The sequence below is a fragment of the Dermacentor variabilis genome, chromosome 9 (genome assembly GCF_050947875.1).
Source record: "Dermacentor variabilis isolate Ectoservices chromosome 9, ASM5094787v1, whole genome shotgun sequence".
NCBI classification, from domain to species: Eukaryota; Metazoa; Arthropoda; class Arachnida; order Ixodida; family Ixodidae; genus Dermacentor; species Dermacentor variabilis.
In genome coordinates this window covers 137,884,405-137,912,084 of record NC_134576.1, presented here as the reverse complement: position 1 = coordinate 137,912,084, position 27,680 = coordinate 137,884,405, and the positions used below count along the sequence as shown (strand labels likewise).

The following is a 27,680-nucleotide window of genomic DNA, read 5'->3' as shown; positions in this document are numbered from 1 at the left end:
AATGTTGTCATGTAACGAAGTTCACCCGGCAGACCATTCGAACCCTTCTGTGAAGGTAAGAGAATTAAGAATACTCTAACTGGTGGAACGCAGGCATCCTCTCGCAGGGAAGCAGTTACTGAGGTTCGGGGAAGAGCCCAGGACTATGCAGTCGTAACAGCTCGTCAAACCGCTGGCATAGATGTTTCTCTATCCAATGCCATAGCAGAGACAGCACAGAAAGCTACGGAAAAGGCTATGGAACGACTTGTGGCAACTATTTTTTACTTTCTTGGCACAAATGTCGTCTAGTCAGCTGGTGCAGTTCCCTAACGCAGCCTCCACCCACATTCAAGCATCCCAGGTTTCAAGTATTCTAAAGCTAGCTCCAAAACAAACGTCGTCACCCCATCCCTTAGCTGACTCTCCTCACGCATGACATTCTACAGATGTAAAACAGACAGAACCAGAGCTCCTAACGGAAGATTGTGAAGGCTGCCAGGATGTAGACATGGAATTGAAACGCACCAGATCTCCTCCTCACAAAACTTATTCCAAGTCAAAAACTAAAAAATATGAAAAAGATAACCTCTCCAAGAAGGACTTCTTCAAAGAGTGTATTTTGTATGAGGCAGTTTCAGCCACCGTTCTATCTCCAACATAGCCTGTTTAAAAATCTTACAGTGGTATTGCCGTTCGATTATTTCTGCTACTACAGATCTATCATATACTTCTCATTTTTTGTCAGACATAATTATCTTACAAAAAACCTCCTTTGAAAGGGTCAAAAAGTTTTCCTAAAAAATGATCAATTGTTTCGTTTGGATCGACCTGCCAGAAGTGGTGGCATTGATTTGTTGGTTCCAACCAAACTTAGTCACAAGGCTACGATATCATATCAATGTATGTGTCTGCTGACTGCTAAATTTTAGCGTTAGACATAAAAATCCTAGAGTGCTCCCCTTTTACCTTAGTTAAGTTCTATCTACCAGCAGGAGTGCAGGATACCTGATCGCTAGGCAGCGCATTAGTTTCGTGCAGAAAATTCATAGTACTCGCTGCTGACTCTCATTCTCACCATGTATGTTGGGGTTTTAAAACTGATTTAGGTGGCAAATGCCAGTGGGAATGGACTCTTGATAATAATCTATCTTTTCTGAATTGAAAAGTTGCTACGTTTGTTCGCGGCCAGTCTCAATCGCCATAGATGTCAATTTTTGCAGCTCGTCTCTAAATATGTCCTCGTGGAATACCCGTGCTACAAACAGCGACCACCTTCCTATCATTTTTGATATTGATTTCGCTATGACTTTTTTTCAGAAGAAAATATACCACATTTGTAACCTATAACAACTAACTTCAATATAACTTGAAGTTTACGACGCTTTCCCGTTCGGATATGCAAAATTATATTAGGGCGGCGAGCCTCTTTGCAGTTTTAATGCGTTCCTTGAAAAATGCAGCTGTTAATGTAACCTCCAACAGAGTAGACTTTTCAGTCTGTGGCGGAATTCAGAATGCACGCAGACTCACCGAAAACGAAAAGCTGCCTGGAAAAAACTTCTTTGTAAGCAATGTCCAAGCAATTGGAGTGACTACAAATTTGTTGCTGCATCTTTCAGGCGCACGACAGCTAAAGCCAAATATGAGTATGACATGAATAAATTCACTTATCTGTCTAAATAAAAAAAGGCCCTTTTTAGATTTTTGCCCTCTAGCAAGATAATTCCGGTTCCAGCAAATATTGACTCTTTTGTCCTTTCGCCACGTGACTAGTCCGAATCATTTGAAAATATTGGAAAGATACTAGAAGACAGGTTTGTACCTGCTGAAACCATTACCACTAGAATAATTTAGGGAGGTCACATTACAAGAACTGGCGGATGTTGTTCTATCTCTGCCTAATTCAGCGCCAGGTCCATATGGAGTTACCACAGCCGTGATAAAAATTTTGTATGAATTGTCCGAACAAGAAATTCTGAATATGGTGAATTAGTCTTTAAATGTCTGGGTACCTTCAGAATGGAAATTTGCTAAGGTAATTCCGATACTTAAAAAACAGGGAGGTGGATGCGATTTAGTCAATACTAGACCAATGCCACACATACAGTTTGGTTAAACTAATAGAAACAATTCTGAATGGCCGCATGATGACCTATATTTCTGAAAGCCTAATACTTGGCCCAGTCAAATTGGCTTTAGATCTGCGTGCTCGGTATGATGTGCGTACACACGTGAGCAAAAGTGTAGGGACCACAGGGTCCCCGAAAAAACTACATTTCTTTCTAATTAACATGCATAAACTGAAATTGACGAGTACACTGGAAATTTCGCAATGCCAAGTCTGTATTGCAGTCCTCAATTTCAAGTTGCATTGACAGGCAGAGGGAAAAAAAATTTGCTTTATCGCGCAATCCCTGGTCCGTATACTTTTGCTCACGGGTTTACGTAGACTTGGGAGAGTCGCATACAAGTGGCTTGTTGCCGAAGGGAATGTTTAGTATTAGTGACCCTAGATCTAGCTAAAGCTTATGTTTCCGTGGAACATGGCCTACTGATAAAGCAACTACAGAATTACAGGTTTCCGAAATACATCACGGCATCGCTTTCGAAATTTTTAAGGGACAGAGAATCCTACTGTTATCAAAGCGAATGTTCATCATCTAGGTATAAGCAGTAACGCGGGATACCACAAGTGTCAGTGTTTTCTCCTGTTTTATTTAATATATTTTTAAGCTCCAGCCCTCTGGTCCAAGAAATTCATCTGTATGTTTATGCCAATGACATGGCTTTTTTGCATCGAATGGTGATCTACATTCACTTTATCAATCATTTTTCTCGGCATTTGGAAGTCACATACACCATATTACGCTGTCGCATCCCGCAATTGAACTTATATTTACATAGAGCTGCTATGACGATGTCCCCTCTATGCCCCAATTGTAAGGAAATTGAATCAGTCAGTATACTTTTTATGATGCCGATGATATTCAAACCAGAGAAAGATTTTACTCGGCGCTCCCCTCTGCAAAATTGGATTAGTATTAAAGACACCGGTAGTATTATCATTTGGGGCCTCGATCCTAGGACACAGTCACAAATTAATTTTAATTGTGGGGTTTTACGTGCCAAAATCACTTTCTGATTATGAGGCACGGCGTAGTGGAGGACTCCGGAAATTTCGACCACCTGGGGTTCTTTAACGTCCACCTAAATCTAAGTACACGGATGCTTTCGCATTTCGCCTCCATCGAAATGCGGCCGCCGTGGCCGGGATTAGATCCCGCCACTTCGTGCTCAGCAGCCCAACACCATAGCCACTGAGCAACTACGGCGGGTTCGCAGTCACAAAGACGTTTGTTGCTCAGTGTTTTATTTTTTCACTGAAACAAAACGATTACCCTGCTATTTGCTGTAGCGGGGCAATTGGTTTCTCCAAATTCGTTATTAACACAGTATTTGTTGTCTCCTTGATTGTAACCTATTTTAAAGCTCACCCTTGAGTTAGTCTGACTGCTCGCTGGCATACTAGCCAAGTTATTCTAAGCTCTTCTTTGTTTTCATTTTCTGTTACTGCGCGTTTCCTAATTTCAAATAAACATCTTTATAACTACCCACTGCCTCCCGGTTCTTGCCCTATCCCCTTTAGTGGGTACGAGCCCTGATATCGGTGCTTCATCATCATCATCATCATCATCATCATTATCATCATCAACAACAAGAACAACAACAACACACTAGCGCGCTCGATTTGAGCGGCCGCTCCCGAGATTCCGCGGCACCATGTCTGGCCGGCCCTGAACGAACAGTGGCCACGGCCTCTGTAACTCTTCGCGCCGCCTCCAACAAATCGGATAATCGTCGCTATTGTAACGTGATTAAATATCATCATCTTACTCTAATAGCATTATTTGAAAAAAAAAGAAAACAGATACGTGCGTCTTCGAGCATCGACAGCGTAATAAATCACATACATATATTCGCTGTAACTGGGAGTGTGTCTCCTGATTAAACAATAGTTTTCGTGTTTGCTTGATCTCCTGCGCTAGCGTCATGCCCATAAACTACCAACGCGCCAAACATTAAACTTCAAGTTATAATGGAATCATGATTAACAAGTGTGCGAGGTTTTCGACGCGCTTGTTGATAATGTTTAATTTTCGTATACACTTAAAAGAAAACATTTGTCGTCATTCCCCTTAGGTGGCTCGAAACTGGGAATATACGAAAGCGCGCGAAAATCAGCACAACAAAATCTGATCCCGAGACTGCATGGTGGGTGTGATGGGCGCCGTAGTGGAGGACTCTGGATTAATTTCAACCACTTGGGCTTCTTTTACGTGCACTCAAGTCTAAGTACGCGAACGTTTTTGCATTTCGTCCCCACCGGCCGGAAATCGAACCGGCGACCGCGTGCTCAGCTGCATAACGTCATAGCCACTAAACCATAGCGGCGGGTGCACCGGAGCTTATGGGACTACAAAGAAACTTGAAAAGATGCTAAGGATTCTCAAACGAGCCGACGGAATGGTAACTGGCACGCGTACCGTTAGTAGATGCAGAGACGCATTATAGGCATGAGAGAGCAATCGCGCGAGCATGGTATTCTGTACATTATTGAGAATGAGAGTGGCAAATGGAATACGTCAGCTCGTACGTGTGATGCGTAGAGCACGTAAGTGGCGGTTTTTTGGAGGAACAATGGATACCAGCAGTGTGGAAACGCAGTCGAGGACGTTAGAGGATTAGATGGACTATAGATTAGGAAACTTGTGTGCATGTATTGTGCATAATGATGATACGGTTGGCACATGATGTACGGGTAGCTGAAGATCATTGGCTGCTCCTTTAGTCCCGCAACAGGCTTTAAAAAGAGCAACGGCGATGATGATGATGATGATGATTGATTGATTGATTGATTGATTGATTGATTAATTAATTGATTGATTGATTGATTGATTGATTGATTGATTGATTGATTGATTGATTGATTGATTGATTGATTGATTGATTGATTGATTGATTGATTGAAGCATGTGCAACCCTCCTTCCCAAAAGAAAGAAGCTCTTCAGCAGAGACAAAAATCACAAGTCAGGAAAGTTAGGCTGCACGACGACGATGATGATAATGATGATGATGACGAAAGCAAGCCATATCCTCTATCCCCAAACCAAGCTTTTTGAACGGAGAAAACATGAAATTCATAAGAATGCAAAAAAGTGCCAGGCAACGGCATGGTGGACCAAAAATGCGAAATTGCAGCGCATTTTGACGCTTACCGCTGCGAACCGAAGGAAAGGGCTCCGACAGAAACAACACGGATCCCGCGGACAAGGCGCAGGAACCTGAGCTCTGTCGGGCAATTCACACGGCGTGGGCAGCGAATGCGAACGTCCCTAGCGGTGTCAATAGGTCGTCGTTCAGGGGTCCACTTAATCACGTTATCCAAGGCAACCGCAGCGTCTCGTTCCAAAAGCCAGCCCTCTCGTGCACTTGTTCTTTAGCTCGAGTGCTCCTATCTAAATACATGTAAAAGGAGAATTCGTTTTTCTCGGCAACCACTGCACCAAATTTGTCGAGGTTTGTTGCATTTAAAAGACAAACTTAAAATCTGGTGACTGTTGGTTTCGAATTTTTGAGTTAGGTCGTCAATTTTTTGTTAAAAATTGGCAAAAATCGAAAATTTTCGAAAAACGAAACTATCAAGTTTACAACTCCGTAACTCAACCACTAAAAATGATAATACAATTCTGTGAATTGCATCTAATAGTACATCTAAAGCGGACAAAATTGATATGTTACACATAAATATAAAAAAAATTTAATCATAGGGAAATACAACTTTTGCAATACCATTGTAACCAACGTAACACATTCACGTAAGATGTAAAATGATATATTGAATTTGTCCGCTTTGAATGATCTAATGGATGCCGTTTACAGAACCGCGATATCAGTTCTTGATGCAGAGCTATGAATTTGTAAACTTCGTGCTTCTATTTTTTTCAAACGGTCAAATATTTGAAAAACGTTTTAAGGAAATTGAAGCCCTAAATAGAAATTCCCCTTCCAACAGTCACTAGAATTTAACTTTCTCTTTCAAATGCAACAAATTTCATCAAAATCGGTCCAGGGGTTACCTCATAAAAACGTTTTTGCGTTTTACATGTGTTTGAATAGGCCGCGTCGGAGTTGGGCCCGAGCTAAAGCTTCCTCTTAAGCGCTTCACTTTGTTAATGAAGTCACAAAATGGATCGTACCAATGACCTTTCTTGCGTGTCTCTTTCATACTGTTTTGTGTCTCACAGGGTACAGCAGCACGCTCTTCCAGCGTTTCGTTGCTTCTAAAGCACTAGTCATGTCCTCTAATTGGTTTTAGCATGCTTGTATCTATATAACGACATCTCCTATTTCATTCTTCGTGATTTCCGTATTGTTCCCACGCATATTCCTTTTTCTTATATGCGCGCGTTTGTTGCATCCGTTGCGAGGGCACAGCTCCAAATCTTCTTGTTTTGATTTTCACGTTTATGAATAATAACTGTAAGGACGATATTCCAACGAGGGTCTCTGGTTTCTAAATGTTGTAGACAACTGAAGTCCCCTTAAAGAATTTACAGATTCTGCTTATTTCGCCAACTCGTAGGTAACTTTTCTTTGATAATACGTTAAATTACCAGCACAATTTCAAGCAAGGGTCACTTCGAGTGCAGTGGCGAGCCATTCATATGTTTAAAGTATGGGGCCGAGCTGCCCCTGTCTCGCAATACGTTCAGCAATTCAGGAAATAAAAGGGCGGTTTTTTTCTGCAAGCTCGTAAACGTGAACATTCCCCGCACGAGGAAAGTGACTCGCTCTATTACTCGAGGAAAGTAAATAATAAATTTAAGAAAATAATCATTATAAAAATGTGGAATCCGCGTACCATGGATACCCAGAACGCCTTGCGGTTATCCCCAGTTTCCCGTGAACAATCCAAGTTGGTGCCTATCGACATGTACTGAACATGTGCTGTAGCTGAAAAATTGGCGCGCTAATTTGGTTGCCTGAAGTGCACTATAGGTATTCCTCATGTTTCGAAGTGTTTTTATGTTGTCGTACGTTATGAAGTGCGCTCGTTGTACCGGTTGACTCGGCCGTGCTGATGAAACGGCTGTGAAACTTGATCCCTAATGTTTGGTCCATGAAAATAGACAGGACGTCCTCGGTACTCAAAATTCAAAATAGTCTGAATCCGGCTTCAGCCGGATAGCACTGTACAAAATACTGAGCCTCAGTTAAGTTGATGGTTATTAACAAATAGCAACGTTATACCTGAGTCTGTACATATGACATATACATAGTATAACAGGCACCTAGGTGGAAGAGCTCCCAATTAATAAGGCCGGCTAAGGTTGTTTTACAATTTTCTCAAGAGAGAGAAAGGATGTATAGAAAGGCTAGTATGTTAAGCAAAGCTAGCTCTGGGGGGTTACGCTTCATGAGGGAAGGGATAATGGGATAGCCAGAGAGGAGCACAAAGAAGTAAGCCACGTACGCAAACACGGCGGTAGGTACGGTTGTAGGCAGCGTTATCGAAGTCTGCTGTGTTCCTTTTGGAGCAGTGTTGCGATTTTAGCGACTTTGTCACTATATTTAGCGATAAATGTTGTTATTAAGCGACAGGTGACCTTTTCTTTATTTCTTCTTTTTTTAGCGACCTGACAGACATATTGGTGGCGACATTTTCGCTGCTCAGATTTGGTTTGTGAATAACATTCTAGAACGCACTTTGTTTTTCAAATGCCGCAAAAAAAAAAAAACAAGCTCATCGCGAGTCATCACAAGGACCGTGGACAGCGACAGCGGCTACCTGGACTAAAAATTGCCTAGAAAAGAAGTTTCTCTCTATTTTTCTCAAAACGTCAATAACTGAGCCTTTCTTTTTTTCCTTCCTCTTTGTTAGAACACGGCTACCGCCTTCCGGGAATAGAATCCGCCATATGTCTCGTGGCCAACAGCAAAATAACCATTATGATCGCTTTCAGCAAGGCAACATGGCAACCTAGAAATCTTGTATGTGCACAGCAATAAAATTTTGCACCTTTAAGGTTGCTTGTTTGGCCCATGGATCTAACCGCCTTACTCTTATGGGTCTAAAATACTTCTACTGTAGACGGCAGCGATCCTAACCGCCTTACTCTTATGGGTCTAAAATACTTCTACTGTAGACAGCAGCGATCTAATACTACGCCTGCCATGGTATCAGCCGTAATTGAAAGCTGCAGCGCACTAATTCCGACCACCTCGTGCGCACTGAAATATCTGACACGAGAGCTCGACAGTGATAGCTGCTGGAATTTATTTCATGCAATTTTCGTGTCATCCGTTTTCGTGCCGTGATGTTTACTTGCCACAAAATAAAGAAGAAAGTAACCAAAAAACAGCACTTTATTTGTCCCCATCATCGATTCGATATTACTTCTTAAGAGCCAGGGCTTAACCATTGGACAAGCGGGTACCCTTAGATATGCGAAATGTTTTACTACGTACATTGGAATACACAGTGAGCGGTGTTCAGGGGCCTGAAATGCAGGCTATCAAGGGTCGACCGCTAGAGTTAAAATTAACGAGACGGCTAAAATCTGAAGAAGCTGGGAAAGTTAGGGTTGTACGATAAATATGCGCTGCTCGCACGCTCAAAAACTTCCCCCTCAGTTCTGATTAGCTTTCTCGAGTGAGCGCTTCAGTTAAACCACCTAGCTCATTCTCGAAGGCTTGGAGGATGGTTGGGCAGCTTATTGTCCATTCATAGTAACGACACGCGTCAGACCAAGAACGTAGAGAGGCAGAGGGGGAAGTAATTAGGAATGCAGAGGTTGGAACTCGGTCGCAAAGTGCGGGCTTTTTCATACATTTAGACGCTATAGGAAAGCGAAGGTGGAGACGACTTTGCCTCTTACATTTTTATATATATCAAGCACAGACTACTGGCAAAGACCATTAAAGCTTTCGCAAAGCACTTTCTTCGACATGGCGCCAAGGACAGAGCTCAAGAAGAGCAATAAGTAGGAGTACAGACTGAATACTTGGTTTATACTGTTAACCTAAGTAAGCCGGGGTATCACTGCAATTAATGCTGCCCTAGCACCGTTTGGCAAGAACATGCTCACGGCTAGGTGTGCGCAGCGTGATCGTGATTGAGCGTACTCGAGTGCAAAGAGCACACATGCAGAGTTGCTCGCAGGGCAACAAGCTGGACAAGGCGATAACTCAGCGTTTCATTGCGCTCAGCCTGAAACGCAGTAGCTATTTGCCTTAGTGAATACAGTGACGCAAAAGGTTCCGAAGTGAGCAACATAGTGCTGTCGGTCAGTCCTTGCGAGCGAGATGACCAGGAAACGTGGACAGCTGGTGGCTCTTTCGAGAAAAGCGGACGAGACGGGCGCGCGTTTGCAACGAAAAAAAAAATTTTTTTTCAGGCCCTCCTGAAAAAAGTTAAAATCCAGGCCATGGGTTGTGTGCCACCGAATGGTCTATTTGATAGGGCAGAAAATTTTGACTGGGAAAGCAGTGCCAGTGAGCGTAATAAGACGATAAATCCCGACACGAGACATCTGCATTTAATGTATAGCCGCATAGCTCTTAGTGGAATGGAGTGAACGGTTTCTTCGATATACTCAGGTTTCTTATATTTGGGCTACTTCATGCTTGGGCGCGTACCACTGGGTACGTGCTCATTCTTGGTCAATGCCCCGTGATGGGTGTGAAGTTGCAGAAACCTTCTGCGGCTTTTCTGTCGAGACAAAGCTCATCGCCATTGAATTTGTGGCAAGGAACACATTCGCGCAGTATCAATCATGCTTTGACAGTGTTCAGCTTCGAAATCAACACTGCCTTTGAATAAATTAGGCGACGAGGGGAAAAAAGGCAGCCGCATGTAAGCGCCGATTACTACAAACGTGTTTGTAGTTGCAGCCGCGTTCACTAAAACATATCTTCAGGGCTCACGAAATATGTTGAACCTCTCATAGACAACCGACGGGAAATGGCGCGCAACACATACGGTTAGCCCTAAGGTACTCTGATCGTGACCTGCCATTAAACTAATAAAATTGAAGCGATTAATAAACCTGATTGCTTATACTGTGCCTAAGGCTATGACTGACACGTCATAAGGGATGCCCTCCGCGCTGGGTGCGACAGTCAGTTCATCATTCTTGTCAGAAATGAAGTACCTATGGCATTCGACGTCGACTCCTTTCTTTGCTCCTTCGGCCAGTAGCGGACACAGCTCATGGATAACGATAACGTCACGTTTTACGGCGCAATAGCCAGATACAGCCAAACAGCGCCCGGCATTGACAACTCATTAGTTGTCAATGGGTGATGAAGTACACAGGGCGTAAAACCTCAGGTGTACTTAATTCCAATAGGACGTTATGCCGCGTGGCAACCCAAGTAAAAAAGAAAAATAAGACTGAAGATTGAGATTTACCCATAGACGTGCATAAACGATATTGTGCTATAGAAACAGGCTACAAGTGCGGCCTGGTCGCATTTAGATGGTGGCAAAACGCAAAAATGCTCGCGTGCTTAGGGTTTTAAGGGCACGTTAAGGAGCTGGTCAAAATTAAACCTGAGCTTTCCACTAGGCCGTCCCTGAAACCCAGTGTCCAGTTTTGGGGCGTTAAACCCCACAATCGGATTGTGTTTTTTTTTTCTTTTTTTAAGCAATATCCTTTGAATGGCTAGAAATTGTGCATTCATAATAAACCTTAATGCAAACATGACGACACAACAATGTGGTGGGGTAAGCGCCTTGTCCTGTCACCTCCTTTTGTCGTCCTCTTTGCGTTATAGTTTATCATGTTTTTAAGGTCGGCTTAACAAAGGCGCAAATCATGCAAATATCGCACAATTAGCATAAAGAATTTATAGACTCAACGGCTGCTGCTTGCGGATGCTGCGTTTGCTGTCTTTCCGAAGAACTGCTACACACCTGAAGTAAATTAAACACGTGTCTGATAGCGCGGTACTAACCTCAGCCACCCATCACGCCAGCCCGCGACGCCGGGCTACAGTTGCAAGCATACTTCTCTCGTGCCAGCGGCAAGCACCTCTTAGAGACCACAGGCACGTACGTGCGTGTAACGTCGCGTAGCACGTGAGCGCGAGAGAACCGATTCACGAAAGCTTCGCGTCACATTACAACATGTGCGTTCGATGCGCATAGCTTTTTTTAGACCACCAGCCGTTATCGGAGATCGCGCCAGTTCTTTTTTTTTTCTTCTCACCAGTGTAGAAAAGCACTCAAAAGTCAGCCGATGACATTAGGGTCAGAAACTTCTATCCTGGAGGTATACGGTACACCCCTTTGCGTCTCTATGAGTATGCGTTCTTGCCAGTTCCATGCCTCCATTTTCGACATGCGCTGCAAAGCGGGAAGCCCTATGGAAGCACCAAGATTTCGCATTTAAAATACAACTAAGGTTCGCCGTCCACGCGTCGCCGCTCACGGAGATAACGTCGAAAGTGCGTCACGGAGGCGCTGCCCCGTCGGGTGCGGCGAGTGCCATAATCTGCGCTTGATCGCGCAGCGAGCGTATAGCCGTCGAGTGCCCGCATCTATGGAGGAAGGATGGGCTCCTCGAGGGCGCTGTGCTCGCACACTTGAACTACGTGATTAAGTAGTCAAATCTCGTATAAACCTCGGCGCACAGTCTTGGTAAAGCGGCCATTCCGATCACTCTCTGAGGGGAGATACTTGCAAACGAGTTCCACTCATCGCCGCCTATAGGCCTCCGCCCGGACTCGACAGCTTCAGAGTGAGTTTGGACGGCATCGACTATAGCGTTGCTACGCAGGCTTGTTGGCGTGCCATATAGGAACAGTGTGTGTTGTGCGACGAAGACTAGCGTACGAGAAGAGAACGTGAAGAGCGTTGTAACGTGTGTGTGCATTCATGTTGTTGCTGTTGATGCCTCAGAACATGGATTGTACCCACTAGGAGAATCGGCCACACTGGAGGTAATGCGTTTTCATGTGGCCGTGTTTTCTCTCTTTTTTTCGCGCTACAATGTATTATTCTTTCGACGGCGTCATAACCACATACTATTGCCGCTAGCGCTCATTACGGTGTGGCGGCGCGACAATCGCATGCAGCCGGCCGCGGCTGAAGGAGATTACGAGCACGGCGTGAGACTGGCACGAGATTAGAACATGCCAACGGACTGTAGTCAATGAACTAATATTTTTTTAATGTTGAAATTTCTCGGTGATGTGGACTATCTACGTCTTTAAAAATCAGGCGCATGCTCTGAGAACACGAACACGAAGCTCTGAGCACATGCCGCACTCTGCTCGTTTCGCAGATCGCGCGTCTCTCTTCAACGCGTAAGTAAGCGGCGAGAACACAACGCGTCAAGGTATCGTTACCCGGCACACTCTATCGGCATCGCAGCTCGCTTTCAATGTACGCGTTCCCCACAGCTGTGCCATATGCAGCCGCCGGTAGATACGTTTGGTCTCAGTTCATAATGGTTCGACATGGATGGATAAGGCGCTAAAGAGCAATGACAGCTTATAATGATCGCAACGTCATCAGCACACCTGGCGCCGCCACCTGCAATACTTTACTCGCGTCGTCACTGCACCTGACGTCAGTGCACCTGAGTTCGTGTCGCCGCTGCGCTGTCGCTTCTACTGGCCGGATTCATGGCCGAATTCAAGTCTCATGGCATGGATTCATGGCCGGATTCAAGTTTCATGACACTGATAATGACACCGGGCTGCGTGGCGATGAGCCAGTGACATAATTATTACGCATACTTAGACAACTCCCTGAGGAGTTTCTGCGTGAACTTATTGATTGGATTCAAAACACATATACTGGCAACTGCCACCGTAAGGAGCACGACGTTTGCCCACTGTTCAGGAAAAAGGAATGGAAACAGAGACATGAAGAAGGGAACAAAAAAAGAAAAGCACAAGATGACCGATAACAAAGACTAATAAGTAAAACAATGACAAAAAGAAAGGCACTGGGAATCAAATCAAATCAAATCAGTCAAGTAAAATTTATTTCAACATACAACTGATCCTGAGGACCGTGGACAAAAAGCCCGCAAGGCTTGACGTGGTCCACGGCCCCGTTTTACAGGCAGAAACAAATAAAAGAACGGATGATCACAGTTTAATACAAGAGTAATTGGAAAAATAGGATTTCCACACCAATAACTGCGAAACATTAATCATCATAACTATGAGCAAATATTAGAAAAAAGTAAAACATACATGATGAGTAATTCTCGTAAATACAACTAATCATGAATTCTTCACAAAATACACAAGAAATAATAAAAAAATGCAGCACTATGTACATCGTTATTATAATACACAATATATGAAAATATTTCATACAGTAACATATACAGAAAGATTTGATACGCACAATAAAAAAATTATACAAGAATTGAACCTTTTCAAAGAACCTTCAAGCGTTATATACTTATTTGCATCTAGATATAGCTTTATCCTAGCACAGAAATAAGCATTACATTATGTTTGCCTTGTTTAAATGGTAGGGTAGTCGAAAACGTAGCATTTGATAAGTATAGTTTGTTCTAGGCCTCGGTAGTTCCCATATTTCAGAACTCTTTGTACTGACCGCCTTATGTTTTGCTATTAAGTTGGAAATACGCTTTAGGGTGTCGTTGTTTCTTTTAATACTGGCCATATCATTTCGTAGTAACATAGTTTCATAAATGTTAGGTATTGACAACAGATTGAGCTTTTCAAATAGAGGACTAGTATGCGTTAATAAGGGACATCTAGTATACAACGTACGGCCTTTTTCTGTTTTCTATGCAGTACATTGATGTTAGAAATCGTTGTAGTGCCCCAGACAAGATGACAATAGTTTATATATGGTAAGAACAGTGATTTGTACAAAATAAGTTTACTACTTTCTGGAAGAAAAAAACGCAACTTGCATAGTATTCCAGTCACTCGAGTGAGCTTACGAATTACCATTTCCACGTGAGCATTCCACGACAAATGTTGCTCAAATATAACTCCAAGACACTTAATGGAAAGAACAATAGGCAAAATGGAGTTATTAAGCTGTAAAAGGGTACAAGTATCAATATTTCGATTTTTTTGGCCTAAAAAGTACTGCCTTTCTTTTATCAACATTTATTGTTAACGAGTTTGCGATACTCCAAGATGATAACTTTGACAGCACCTCGTTGGCTTTAATCATGACATCTTCAGCATTTTTTTTCGGTTACAAGAATTGTAATGTCGTCTGCATATGCAATAAATTTTACGTCTTTGTCAATAGTCACTAGATCATTAATATAAATACAAAAAAGGAAGGGGTCCAAAATGCTGCCCTGTGATACTCCTGCGATAAGTGGTTTCAAATCGGACGTGTGACAGTTTATAACTGCGTGTTGCATGCGGTGCTGGAGATATGATTCTATTAACTTCAAAAAAACGCCTCGAAAGCCATAATAGTTAAACTTTTCTAGTAATGTAACATGATTTATGCACTCGAACGCCTTTGAGTAGTCAACAAAAATACCCAATGTACATAGCTGACGTTCGAAAGAATCTAATATAATTTCTTTTTTTGTTAGAAGGACAGTTTCAGTAGATTGGGACCTCTCGTAAATCCAAATTGCATGTTTGTTATTAATTTATGCTTATTTGTAAAAGATGTAATGCGGCTGTGAATTACTTTTTCGAGAGGCTTTGAAAAAATTGGCAAGACGGATATAGGACGATTAGTTAAATATATACGACGATTAGTTAAATATAAGACGATTAGTTAAATCGTTTTTATCACTGCCCTTGTGTAACACTATAACTTTAGCAACATGGAGGCCTTTTGGAAAAGTACCATCAGATAAAGCAAGGTTATGAATGTGTGTCAACACAGGAGTGGTTGCATCTAGTAGGAACTTTGCAGGCCCAATTTCAAAACCATCGGCATCGCAACATTTACTATTTCTGATAGATAAGAAAATGTCAATTATTTCCCTATCTGTCGTAGGAGTCAAAAATGCAGTTTGTCTGGTTCTTGTAGTTAGACAGTGCAAACAATTTGGATCATGAGAACTCTTTGATAAATTGGTAAAATACTAGTTAAAAGATTCGGCTAGTTCCTTTTCTGATATTGCATTGCCATTAATTGTAATTTCCTTAATAGTCTAATTACAACCCCGTCATCCAAGAACTGTGTTGATAAGCTTCCAAACAATATCTGTCTTTTTCATAACGTCAACATTAAATAAATTTTGTAAGTACATCCTTTTCTCGCGACGCAGAAGACTGTTTACTTTATTCCTTTGAACCCTAAACTGACGCAAAGTTTCTTCAGACCGCGTTGAAATAAAGTAGTGAAATAAGCTATTTCTTGTGCGCATTTCTTTTAAACATTGTTTTGTAACCCATGGCTTTCTACATTTACGTGCAGGTTTCAAAACCTTGTACCTGAAACATTTCTCGTAAGCAGATTTAAATTTTTCGTGAAAATGTTCGCAAGCTGTTTCGGGGTCTGTAATAAGCAGTAGAGGTGACCAGTCAATAAGCAATATTTCATTGCGAAAATTGTTTAAACTATGTGCATTAATGTCCCGTACAGTCAAAGGAATGTCGTTCGTGGTTCCAATAGATGTTTTATGTTTAAAAATTTAAAAAAAAACAAATTAGTAGGTGATCGTTGATGTAAGTGCCTACAACACCGGATGAGAGATTTGTATCTTCAATGTTTGTTAGGAAGACGTCTATTAGAGTACTTGAATCAGCTGAAATATGAGTGGGAGAGTTTACTACATTTGCAAAACCATTAGATTCAAGTGTCCTATACAATTCATCACGCGGTTTAGAAGTATTCATTAAGTCAATGTTTATATCACCTGCTATAGTGAGCTTGAAACCATTATCGTTAATCCAGCATGGGTACTCATCTATACAGGACAGAAAGCTTGGTATATTTGTACCTGAAGATCTGTATACCACACAATATACATTATCTATGCATTTAATTGAAAGCACTTCATAATAAATAGTAACAAAGGAAAACGACTCAATTAGTTGGCAATGCAGCATATTTTTTACCATCCACATAACGCCTCCTCCTCTTCTAGAGGGTCGATTTACGAAGAATGATTTATAACCGGGCAACCTAAGCACATCTATTTCATTTTTATACCAGGTTTCAATTATCATCATCACATCTGGGGTGAAACCAACATAGGCAGTAAGCGCAACAATTTGGTCTTCCTTACTTCTGGCTGATTGTGCGTTGATGTGGATGAAACATAATGAATTCTTGTTTTTTGCATATAAGTTACCTACTTCGCAAGGCGAGAGAAAAGTAGGAGAGGAGGTGTTTGTAGGTATGACGTCGTCGAAAAAAAACATCCTTTTCCTAGTCGATCTTATCAAGATCCGAGATGCAAGCTATACGCATTGCTCGGGAAGACTCAGTTTTCCTCGCGAAAACTTTGCCGTCCTTTGTCCATGCAAAACACGATTTTTTTTCTTTCTTTTTCGCGATTGTAATGCCCAGCAGCTTCTTTAATTCGAAACATAATTGCTCGTTCATATATACTGGGCAGACTCTGCGAAACCAATACCAGCCGTTGAAAATCTTTTCTTTCTAGCCTTTTCTAAAACTGCATCGCGTTTCGATCTGCTGAAAAACTGTGCAATAATGTTTGACTGCGATGAGCCTTTCGTTGGGATCCTGTGGCATACATCAACATCGCCCTGTAGAATTGATTCACCGACAGCATCGCCAATGTGTTGCAAAATTTTCGGGAGATTTTCATCCTGCGAAACTGGGATACCTTTGATTTCTAGGTTTTTGCTTCTTGAGTACTGTTCCAGTTGTACCATTCTTAGTTCATTCGCTTGCGCATGCTCTTTAAGGAGTGCACACTCAGACAGAAGGCAAGCATTCTGAAAAGAAAGAATTCTGGAAGAGAAAACAATCCCTGATGTTGTACATATATTATTGAAGAATTGCTAAAAAGATGGAAGAAATAATTGGAACGTGATTCAAGCATGAACCAATAACTTGGAATTGATTCGATATTCGAAAGTTATTTTTTTTTATAAAATATTCGAATTGGACTCGATTCGGGCACTTCGCAATTGGAACACCTGCACTGAAAGTTTATTCTCAGTGGACATTCGACCGCACGAAATATACGGCGGGTGCGGAGTATATGACGAAGAACGCTTTATTTTATGCCTAAGGTCACCCCTGCCGACTCGTGTAAATGCAGGACTTTGTTAATGTCTCGTACACCGTAGCACTCACTGCAATCGCTTTCTTTCTTCTTTTGTTTTTGGCAATGTAACGTGTGTGTCAGTGTGATGCACCCGCCAGCAGCGCTGAGTGAAATACGAACACAGTGCTCCGTTTCTTGCGCAGCCTCGGGAAAGTAGACACTATAATTCCTGACTATAAATTGAGTGTGCAACGAGTGATGTCGGTGACATGCGAAACTTGGGCTCTTGCGAGTTGTGACAACTCACGCTGTAGGTCGTCCGGGTTTATTCGTTTCGGTTATTGTCGAAGCTCACGTTACCATTTTTGTCACAGGCAACGACAGCCGCTCAAGTTTGTTATGATCGTTTCATTATGAGGGCTTTATTTCACACGAGTATCGGTCAGTGATTTTCGCATGTTCGATATAGAGAATAATTCGCTGTGTCCGAGTTTGTCATATTTCGGTTCGGTTACACGTAAGAAGTGTTGGCCCTGAGCTGAGTCTCCCTCTCGGTGTTCAACATACCCCTAAACTCTTGCCTTCATTAGCCCAAATTTATCTGGTCCGTATTGACAAACACCTTCTTACGGTTGAACTGTTCGTAAGAGCGGGTGCGAACCAATCGCGATGTTCCGCATATCAAATGCGGCTTGTGAACGGCAAAAGAGCGGTTTACACGAGATTGAAGTTCGTATTAGTTAGCACTTGCAAAAGAAACCAACCGTTGGAGAGAGAGGCTGAAGGTGCTCTCCACACCTACACCTGCCATCATAAAGCTAAACAAATAAAGAGACAGATAGTGACAGTCTATAAGCTCTTAACGGTTGCCCGTCGCGGTGGCCCAGTGGCTATGTCTCTGCGTTGCTGAGCACGAGGTCGCTGGTTCGATGCCGGCCGCAGCGGCCAAACTGCGATGAGGGGCGGGAGGAAAAAAAACGCTTGTGGACCACGCTTTGGATGCACATTAAAGAATTCCCGGTCGTCGGAATGAATCCAGAGCCTCCCCCACTGCGGGATTCCTCATAACCTACTGTGTACTTTCCGTTTCTATAGTAATTATGTGACCACGTGCAGGAATGTTAAGAATAAGTACAACACATATTTCTGCAAGACACCCAATACAAATGTATCACAAACCGTGTTACATGCGCAGAGATTCCCTATTTATGACCCGCTGTGGTCGCTACGCGGCTGTGGCACTGCGCTACTAAGCACGAGGTCGTGGATTCGATGCTCGATCGCAGGACTGCCGCATTTTGACGAGGGCGAATTGCAAGAACGCTCGACTACTTAGATCTACGTTCACGTTAAAGAACCCCAGTTGGCCAAAATTGATCCGGAGCCCGCCACTACGGCGAGCCTCATAATCATGTCGGGGTTTTGGCACGTAAAGCCCCTGAATTTATTTCTCTTACATTTTTTTTTTAATATTTATGCGCGGAGACAGGCGCCACCAGCACAACCTGAAACGAACGAAACGCTTTTGTCAATACGGCTGGCCTTGTTGTGCCTCCTTCTAAAGTAACGGCACGAAGTAAAGTCATTACGACCTTTATTGTGCCTAAGCATGCCGGCGCGGGATGTTTTGATTTCTCCCTCCAGGCCCTCTCCGTGTGTCCCCCTCGCCCCCGCTGCGGCGTGAGCGCGCCATGAGCGCCAACGGCCACAAGCTGAGGAGCTTCGTCGAGGCCAACTTCTCCGGCGGCGTGGGGACCAGCCTGTGGATGAACTCCTTCCGCAAGGACGTGAGTACTCGAGCGCCCACCACGTCGCGGCATCACGATGAGTGCGCCGATTTTCGTGCGGCCTATGCATAGCCAGCGCGTTTAGGCCCTCGTGTACGTGGCACATGTACCCACTCCGGGGGACTGACTGGCCGAGGATCCGGGTAGCGTAAATGCGAAAAAAGAAAATATGGAATGTGCCTAAATGTTGAATAAATAAAACACAAAGTAAACGAACGTTGGTTACCATCTACGTACATGCATATCCGTCGTCACGCAGTGGCATATTACCACTCTGGGAGATTGGCCAAGAATCTGATAGCACTAATCATAATTTTAAAGAAAGAGAGAAAATATTTCAATGCTGAATAGTTGAAACACAAGTTGAGTAAACGTTCGTTAGAATGGACATATACGTAGATACTTGTGACGTTGTGGCACATTCCCATTCTGCGTGATTGGCTGAAAATCGAGCAGTGCAAAACAAAATAAGAAATACAAAAGACGTAAGGAAAACAGTTAAGAATAGGCAGGACTAAATAAGGAAATGGTGATATTCGCTGACGCTCGTTTCACATTTGGCTATGAGGGTATGGGTCAGTGATGAAGGCTGTGAGCGCATAGAACGTGTATGTCAGTACCTGTGTGATTGCGTGATGAGTAGGCGTGCATATACGGGGTGATCATTTTTAATTTTTCCGGATTTTTCAAAAATCGCCTGTTGCAGATATGCAGATGACATAATTCTAATCCTTGAGCTGGATTATTTGGAGAGTCGGACATTACTTGCTCGAGAAATAGGAACACATATTCAACTAGTTAAATCAATTTTGCTAGTTAACTTCCGAATTAATTATTTTACGCCACAAATTGAAATTGACAAATTGTATCCGGTGAGCTTGCAACACCTATGCCCTTAGAATGAATTCACAGGATGGCAACAGTTTGGAGATATGCGCTATCAAACTCGCCGCAAAAATCCACTGTTCTTCGACTTACTTTTTTATTAAAACGCTTTTTTATGCATTGAAACACAAAGTAACTGGAACGCCCATGTATTTTATCCCACACTTTGGGAAATAATATCTAGAAACTCGTGCCTTCCTGGAAATTCATTTACAGGGGATAAGTCTGGCAGTCTCACCGGCTACAAATCGTCAGTTGTGCCGCAAAATGACTAATTAGGAAGTTAATCAGCGAAATTTATTTAATTTGTTGGACATGTGTTTCGATTTCCCGTGCAAGTAATGTCTGCCTCTTGCCCGGTGACGTAAAGTCTAAGTGGCCAATGGCAACTACACATCCTGAACGCCCCAGACCGGCCATGTATAACACGAGTTGCACTCAGAATACCTGTCCGTCACACGGACAGCTATTATTGCGATCGAAATTACACGGGCGCTCGAAGCGCGTCATCACCGCCGCCGCAACCACTGTCGAGCAGTCCCGCTAAGAGCGCATGCGTGGATCGAATCCCAAGCTCGAATTAACGGAGCCAGTCCCTCGAGATAGCAAACGATGACTGCTTTCACAAAATTTTTCCGTGAGAGCGATTGATCCTCGAACACACGCCGGAAAATTGTGACGCTAAACGTTATATTAGCGAAGGTGTTGGCGAGCACAACAAAAGCTCTTCTTAAGAACGTCGTAAGTTCGACCCGAGATGATCCCGAGCGTACCACGTGCTACGAGACAGAGAGGGGTTTTACCAATGAAAACCTTCGCGCATAGAGCCATAGAATGGCAGGAACATGTTGGAGAATAACGCGTCCGCTTTCATCACCGGCTTAGCTATGTACGATCCAGGCAAGACTCACTAGGTCTGCAGTATGAAATGCAAAAAAAGAAGATAAACACATGCCTGTAGTCACAGCTGCCTTGTGAATGTTCCTTCAACAGGCTAAAACTCTACCCAAACCACCTAAGTACACGTAAGGCTACAGGAACAAACCGAGAAGCAGCGGGGAAGTGGGAAACAAGATTTATCAAGAACAAGCCAAAATACAAAAAAATACCGTTCCGCGGATGCGCATTTTCAAGGCTTGCGACTGTTACGACCTCGCCGTCCATTGTCTCGGAGTTCGTGCGCAACAGGGGCAATTTTATTGTGCCTCTCGGCCAGCCACTCGGATCTCGAGGCTACAATGGAAAAACTGGAGTGGTTCTGGGTATTCTGGGCGGAATGACAATGTAGTCCGCGCCAGCCCATTCTGGTTTTGTACTTTTCCTTTCCTTGACCTGCTTATTCATTGTTGTCGCGCTCTGCAGCGAAAGGATGACGCGGCCGGATGGCGCGCGAAGCACAGTTCATTAAATGCTTTCGTAAGTTGCACCAATTGTCACTGAAAGTCACAAGAGACAAACAGTACGTTGGTTTCGTCGGCTGTATAGCTTAATTAAAGGATTGCGAGCAGTTAGTTTCACCCTTAGCGGAGGCTTCCATGCAGCAAATGAATAAATGAACGGATCTATCAGGTAATCAACTAATTAACGTTTATTGGACAAAACTGCAGAAACCATTGACATTGTCAGTGTAAGTGAATAGCCCAAAAGAACGAATAACGAATGAAAGAACGAGCAAGCGAGTGGATGAACGAACGAACAAAAGAACGAAAGAAGAAACGAACAACCGAACGAGCGAGCGAACGAACCAACGAACATTTTCCTTGCCGAATCTGATCGTCGACCTTCCGCTAAGACGGCCGAAAGAGCTCAAGAAAGCTATTTATTTTAATAGGATGGTGCCTCTTCCTAATACTGGTGAAATAGGAAATTGCGAATGAAGGAGTGAAAAACGAAATCCAGACGGACACGCTACTTTCGAATTCCCGCGTTAGCTCTGTACCATTATTAATCCCTCATACCCTATAGTCGAAACTAACATCCACATGTTATTATTTGCTTGTTAACTGCATCATTACCTGTATTTAAAACTAGAAGCCTGCTCTACATTCCGGTATCCCAAAGATGCATTTGATCGCCAAGGACTACCGGAGTATTTGTGGCGAGCTAAAATGCGCGCACTATCAGGAATTTCTTCGCGCTTCTCTAATTATTTACTATTATCAGTTACATTAGGTGTCAGAGCACCGTAACCAGTAGACACACATTTGAACATTTGTGCCTAGTATGTGCAAGGCGAGACCACACATGTTTTCAGCAGTTCACAATGATCGGCTGGTCAAATCGCTGTGATCAAATAAGCTTTCAATAGCTGGCTTACTTTTCGTGGTAATAGATCAAATGACAAAGGCTCTGAGTTTCTTTCCTATGTAAGCCAAAATCAATTTGCGATTTAAACACCGTAATTTCCGCTCGTTGTTATACGTATCGACGACGGTTGCCATGTTTCTTTTACGCACGCTGTGTAACCACGCGCACTTCTATGGCTGCACGTGTTATCAAAGCGCAGGAACCTGCTGTCGGCAAGAAGGATGATGTGACGAGATAAACTACAGCGAAGTACACATATGAGAGCTAGTTGGTGACTTACCACGGGGCGAAGCAACAGTGCAAAGACCAAACAGCGTAAACCGCGAAGGCGACAAAGCGCTGTGTCCCTCATCGGACTTTGGTGTTTCGGCTCCTATTAAAGTTTCTTGGCGGCATCGATTTTTCCAACCAGCGGTGTCTTTTAACAGTATTTGTGAATCGTTACCAATCGCCTAATATAATACGACTGAATCGCTTAGCCGGTATGAAGTCGATTTGGTCGAGTGGAGGCATAATTCTGAAGCGTTCCGTATGCACTCCAGTATGTCCACACGTTTTCCGAATAAGAATTGTAAAAATATGCGAGATTTATATTGAATTCATATAGATCCTGTAAGAATTACAGGGAAAATGTGCGAAAATATTGGTATGCCACACCACCCGCCGTGGTTGCTCAGTGGCTATGGTGTTAGGCTGCTGAGCACGAGGTCGCGGGATCGAATCCCGGCCATGGCGGCAGCATTTCGATGGGGGCGAAATGCGAAAACACCCGTGTTCTTAGATTTAGGTGCACGTTAAAGAATCCCAGGTGGTCGAAATTTCCGGAGCGCTCCACTACGGCGTGCCTAATAATCAGGAAGTGGTTTTGGCACGTAAAACCCCATAATTTTTTTATGTCACACCGAACGTTGGATCGCAGACTTCGCTTGTTTATCGCATGGCAACGTCAGTGATAGGCGGCAAGCATAAGTTAACTACGTGGCGTGTGTACCTTCACACAACCTAACAAAAGTACAGACACATTTTCGCAGTTGGAGAAAGTCCACCAGACGTTTAGGGCACGTAAAGTGATTACAGGAAGCACATTAAGGTTGAGAAATACTCATGAGATGAGATGTTTTAACTTGATACTCAAGTTGGTCCCGAAATACGGGCCTCCGCGTCAGCGATATTATCGTGAAGTCATGATGCAGAACAAGATATGCTGCCGTCGTGTACCAATAAAGCTAGGCATGATGACGTTGATTACAAATTAAAAAAAACGAGATTGCTCTGCGCGTTTCTTCTTACTGCACTCGCGCGGGGCAGCCGCTGCTATCAAGAGAACGGAGCGAGCTGGTGTATCTGACGTCACGACACATTCAGCTCCTGAATACCGAAATCGAAACTGATTCGTAGAAGCAATTAAACAATATTTTAAATATTTTTGGGTGCTCTAAGGCTTGGTGGTATCTTTATGTAGATCTAGGGAATTTAGACATTGTGTTAATTTAACGCAAGAAATATAAGGCAGCGGTATCTTAAACTGCCTTGTATTCAATGATCTCATATGAGTATATGAGTGTCCCAAAAGAAGCTCGTATGTTTTCATAAGTCATCTGGGGCGAGCCTCATGTGAACCTCTTATGATCATATGGGGGTCCCGTATAAAATGGTATGTTTTCATTTATCATAGAAGACAAGTCTCATATGATGCCCGTACGAGCATACGGGGGTCCAAGATTGTGCTTGGCGCATTATAGCCTGCACGGCTGCTGCGCCACTAAAATCCCATATCATCCTCACCAAGATAAAAACCTGTATGTTTCAATATATAACATGGGGCAAATCTCATGTGAATATATGAGTATAGGGGGCCCATATAAAAAAAACGATATGTATATCACAAGAGGATGTCCTGTATAATTTTATACAGATTTTTATATGGGACCTCAATATGTTCATTTGGCTGAGTAGAACTTCTTGGGCATGTTGATGGGGTTTACTAAACATGCTTTCGGGCGGCACTAGGTGGGACATAAAAAAGGAAAGACACACACACACAAGGCGGCTTGTACGTGTGTCTGTCTTTCCGTTTGTATGTCCCATCTAGCGCCCAAAAATCATGTTAAGTAAATGTTCATATTGAATCATCGGATCTTAGGGTTATGTTTCATTATTATTATTATTATTATTATTATTATTATTATTATTATTATTATTATTATTATTATTATTATTATTATTATTATTATTATTATTATTATTATTATTATTATTATTATTATTGGGAAGTAGGTGTCATGCCGGTGTCCCTTTAAGAGGAGACAGTCGAACGAAGCAATTACGTGATTCGCCTGTATCTAACGCCGTCATACGACTTAAATCTACTTGCTGGGGGCGAAGTTGGTGCATACTTGACATAATCAACGAGCGTGAAAGAAACAGTAGAAAAAGAAAGGTTATGGACACGGAACAAGCGCTTGTGCCATGTCTACCCCTCCCCCGCTCCTTTATTTGTCGTGTCGCGCACGTTAACTATGCCAACGTCGTCGTGTTCTTCCTCCTCCTCCTCGCCGTGTCTTTAATCTGCGTGCCGTCCCTACACGCAGTTTCTTCGCCACAACATGACGCCACATGACGGCGGGGCGTTGAGCCGCTTAAATCGCGGGGAAGGCGGGGACGAGCGGGAGTCGTCTGTGTACAGCGGACGGTCGGCTAATAGTCGCAGCGTCCTTGACGGTGACAGGCGGGGCCAGGGCTTGAATAGCCGCCGAAAAAAAATGGAAGCGCACGTTCAAGAACTGCGCGTTGCCCGCGTCCGTTCAGACTCGGCCGTTCAGACTCTCGACTGCTGAAAATAAACACCTCCAAGGTTACTTCCTTCCTTCACTTACTGCTTCAAAGGCAAAGGCACAAGAGCTCGCCACAGAAAACAAGCTGCTATGCAACATGGCAGCGAATACACTCTAAACAAAGTAACTTTAATAAATTCCACATTCACATTCTGTAGACAACTAAGATTCTTTATGACTCGAATAACTCGGTAGCGCTGGCGCGGATGTTTTCGTTACATTTTGTTTGGTTTCATAGTGCAGAATCGGCGTTATCAAAACTTACAGATGAAATTATGCACATAAGCGAAGCGTCGGATTAATCTCCACCACCTGTAGCACACGAACACATAACACACGCTTGCGTGCACATATAGATCCATACTCCCGAACTCCGGGCAATGCGGCGAAAGCTGTATGGGTAGCGCGTCACTCAGCCAGAAAAAAAAAAGAAACGGAGAAAGGGTCCTTCGTTGTCCGCCTCTGAACACACCTCTGCTAGACACCGACTGAATGGCAGCTTCTTTACGGAGGTACTGGTAGCGCACAACGGCAAGCCAACGCCTCTCCTCGAGAACAGGCAGTCGACTCTCGTTACTCACTGGCGGGCACTTCGTTGCACGGCACGGACTTGGTGAGACGGACTATGAAGGAGCGTCTACCCTAATTCACACTATTCTTTCTGTACTATGACACAATTAATTATAGCTACCGTTTAAATGAAATACGATTTTTTTTAATTCTTATGCGTCAGTTAAAACCTTTTTATACGACCGTACCTTCCATCCCCTATCGAACCCCTATTGTCCAGTTCCCTGTAGTGGGTGAGAGCAATTATTTCAGGAAGAAAGCAGGAAAGCAAGAATAAGACGGTGGTCTTCGCTGTAGGAGAATGCTGCTGATGAACTAGAGAGAGAGAGAGAGAAGGGAAGAAGGAAAGGGAGGGAGGCTAACCCGACTGAGTCCATGTTTGCTACCCTACACGTGGGGAGGGGAATGGAAGAGAGAGAAAGAGAGAGAAAACATGAGCCTGTATCGCACTTTCACATGCACTAAGTTAGGTGTACGATGTCTATAGTCGGGCACTCAAGTCTGTTGACTTTAGGTAGTGAAGAAGTGCTCGAACTGCTTTCTGGGCTAATGAACTGTGAGGCCAGGCTCCCAAGATCTTTGCTTCTGCAAATGGCCTCCCATCCAGTCTTATCAAAGCACACTGGAGAGTCTGACGTTGGTTGTCAAAGCGAGAACAGTGGCACAGAAAATGACTGATGGTCTCTTCACACTTGCACTTAGCGCACATTGGTGAGTCCGCCATTCCAATACGATAGCTGTAGGAGTTTGTGAATGCTACTCCTACCCACAGCCGACACAGCAGTGCTGCGTCACGTCGTGAAATGTGTGTAGGATAAAGGCAGGCAGGTTAACTAGAACGGAAAGTCCGGTTTGCTGCCCTAAAATGGGTTACGGGTAGGTATAGAAAGATAAGGAGAGAGAGAGAGAGTCAGAGGGAACAGACACACGATCACAGCATCTCACAATCACCGAATACTGCCACAGCATATGATCACGTACAGCAATGCGAACGCTAACTAACGCTAAAGCCGTTTTTATAGGGTTTTTTTTTTTTACCCTTGAGAATTGCAGCAGTCCCATCACCGCCCAGTGCATTTGTCGCCTTCAAAACCAGTGCGATGGCTTATGAGGCCGACGTTCCGGAATGATCTGCTCCGACAAGGAGATCGACGCGAACTAGCGCAGTCGCCAGCGATCGTGTCTGTGCGCTACAGCGAGCACAGTGTGGCTCGTCCATACACAGACACAAGAGGGCGAGTCAATTGTCAGCTGGGCGAGTTGGTACATTTTTGGAAACTGGTAACGTCACACTAATCGCGAAGGATGGTAAGAGACACGACATGGGTGTTTTGCGCTTCTCGCCTTGCCCACTGTGACCAGCGTGGGTGCGGGCGTGTGTTCGAAAAAGAAAGGGGGATTTCTTTTTTGTACTCCATGAAGGGAATAGGTTGCCATACTGACTCACGAGTGCACTGCGTAAGTACACTGACGTTCCTCACTCATTTCACAGACGTGAAAAGGAGCGGTAGTGAGTGACGAAGGGTGAGTGTGGAGGTGAGTATGAAGTTGAGCGAGGGACCGTTAACGTGAGTGCGAACCAAAGCCAGTGACGGTGATTTGCAGTGGTCGGGAATGTGAACGTGGGTGACACGGCGGTGGCTGTGTGTGGGTGTGAGTATGTATGGGAGTGGGTGCCGGTGAATAGCTGCTGACGGGGGAGAGTTTAAGCGTGAATGAATGGTGCCGATAAGTGAATGTTGGTGCGTGTAAGTGTATAGGAATGTGAGCAAGAACATGAATGAGTGCCCATGAGTGTGAGTACACGCGAATGTCAGTCATCATATAGCCCAAAAAAAAAAACATTTGTGAATTAACCCGCCGTGGTTGCTCAGTGGCTATGGTGTCGGGCTGCTGAGCACGAGGTCGCGGGATCGAATCCCGGCCACGGCGGCCGCATTTCGATGGGGGCGAAATGCGAAAACACCCGTGTGCTTAGATTTAGGTGCACGTTAAAGAACCCCAGGTGGTCAAAATTTCCGGAGTCCTCCACTACGGCGTGCCTCATAATCAGGAAGTGGTTTTGGCACGTAAAACCCCAAATGTTATTATT

The 27,680-nt window shown here is 43.7% G+C and overlaps 1 protein-coding gene across 3 annotated transcripts in view; it reads left to right on the top strand.

The window, feature by feature from the left end:
• LOC142557668 (phytanoyl-CoA dioxygenase, peroxisomal-like) overlaps positions 1–27,680 on the top strand; it is a 54,965-nt gene that overhangs the window by 10,371 nt on the left and 16,914 nt on the right. For 2 of the 3 annotated variants that reach the window (XM_075669681.1, XM_075669679.1), the window contains exon 2: positions 18,850–18,992. In XM_075669681.1, the coding sequence (XP_075525796.1) occupies positions 18,897–18,992 (96 nt within the window). In that variant the 5' untranslated portion in view covers positions 18,850–18,896. Of the gene's footprint in view, positions 1–11,705; positions 11,788–18,849; positions 18,993–27,680 lie in introns of those variants that run through there. The other variant, XM_075669680.1, reaches the window with a different exon arrangement.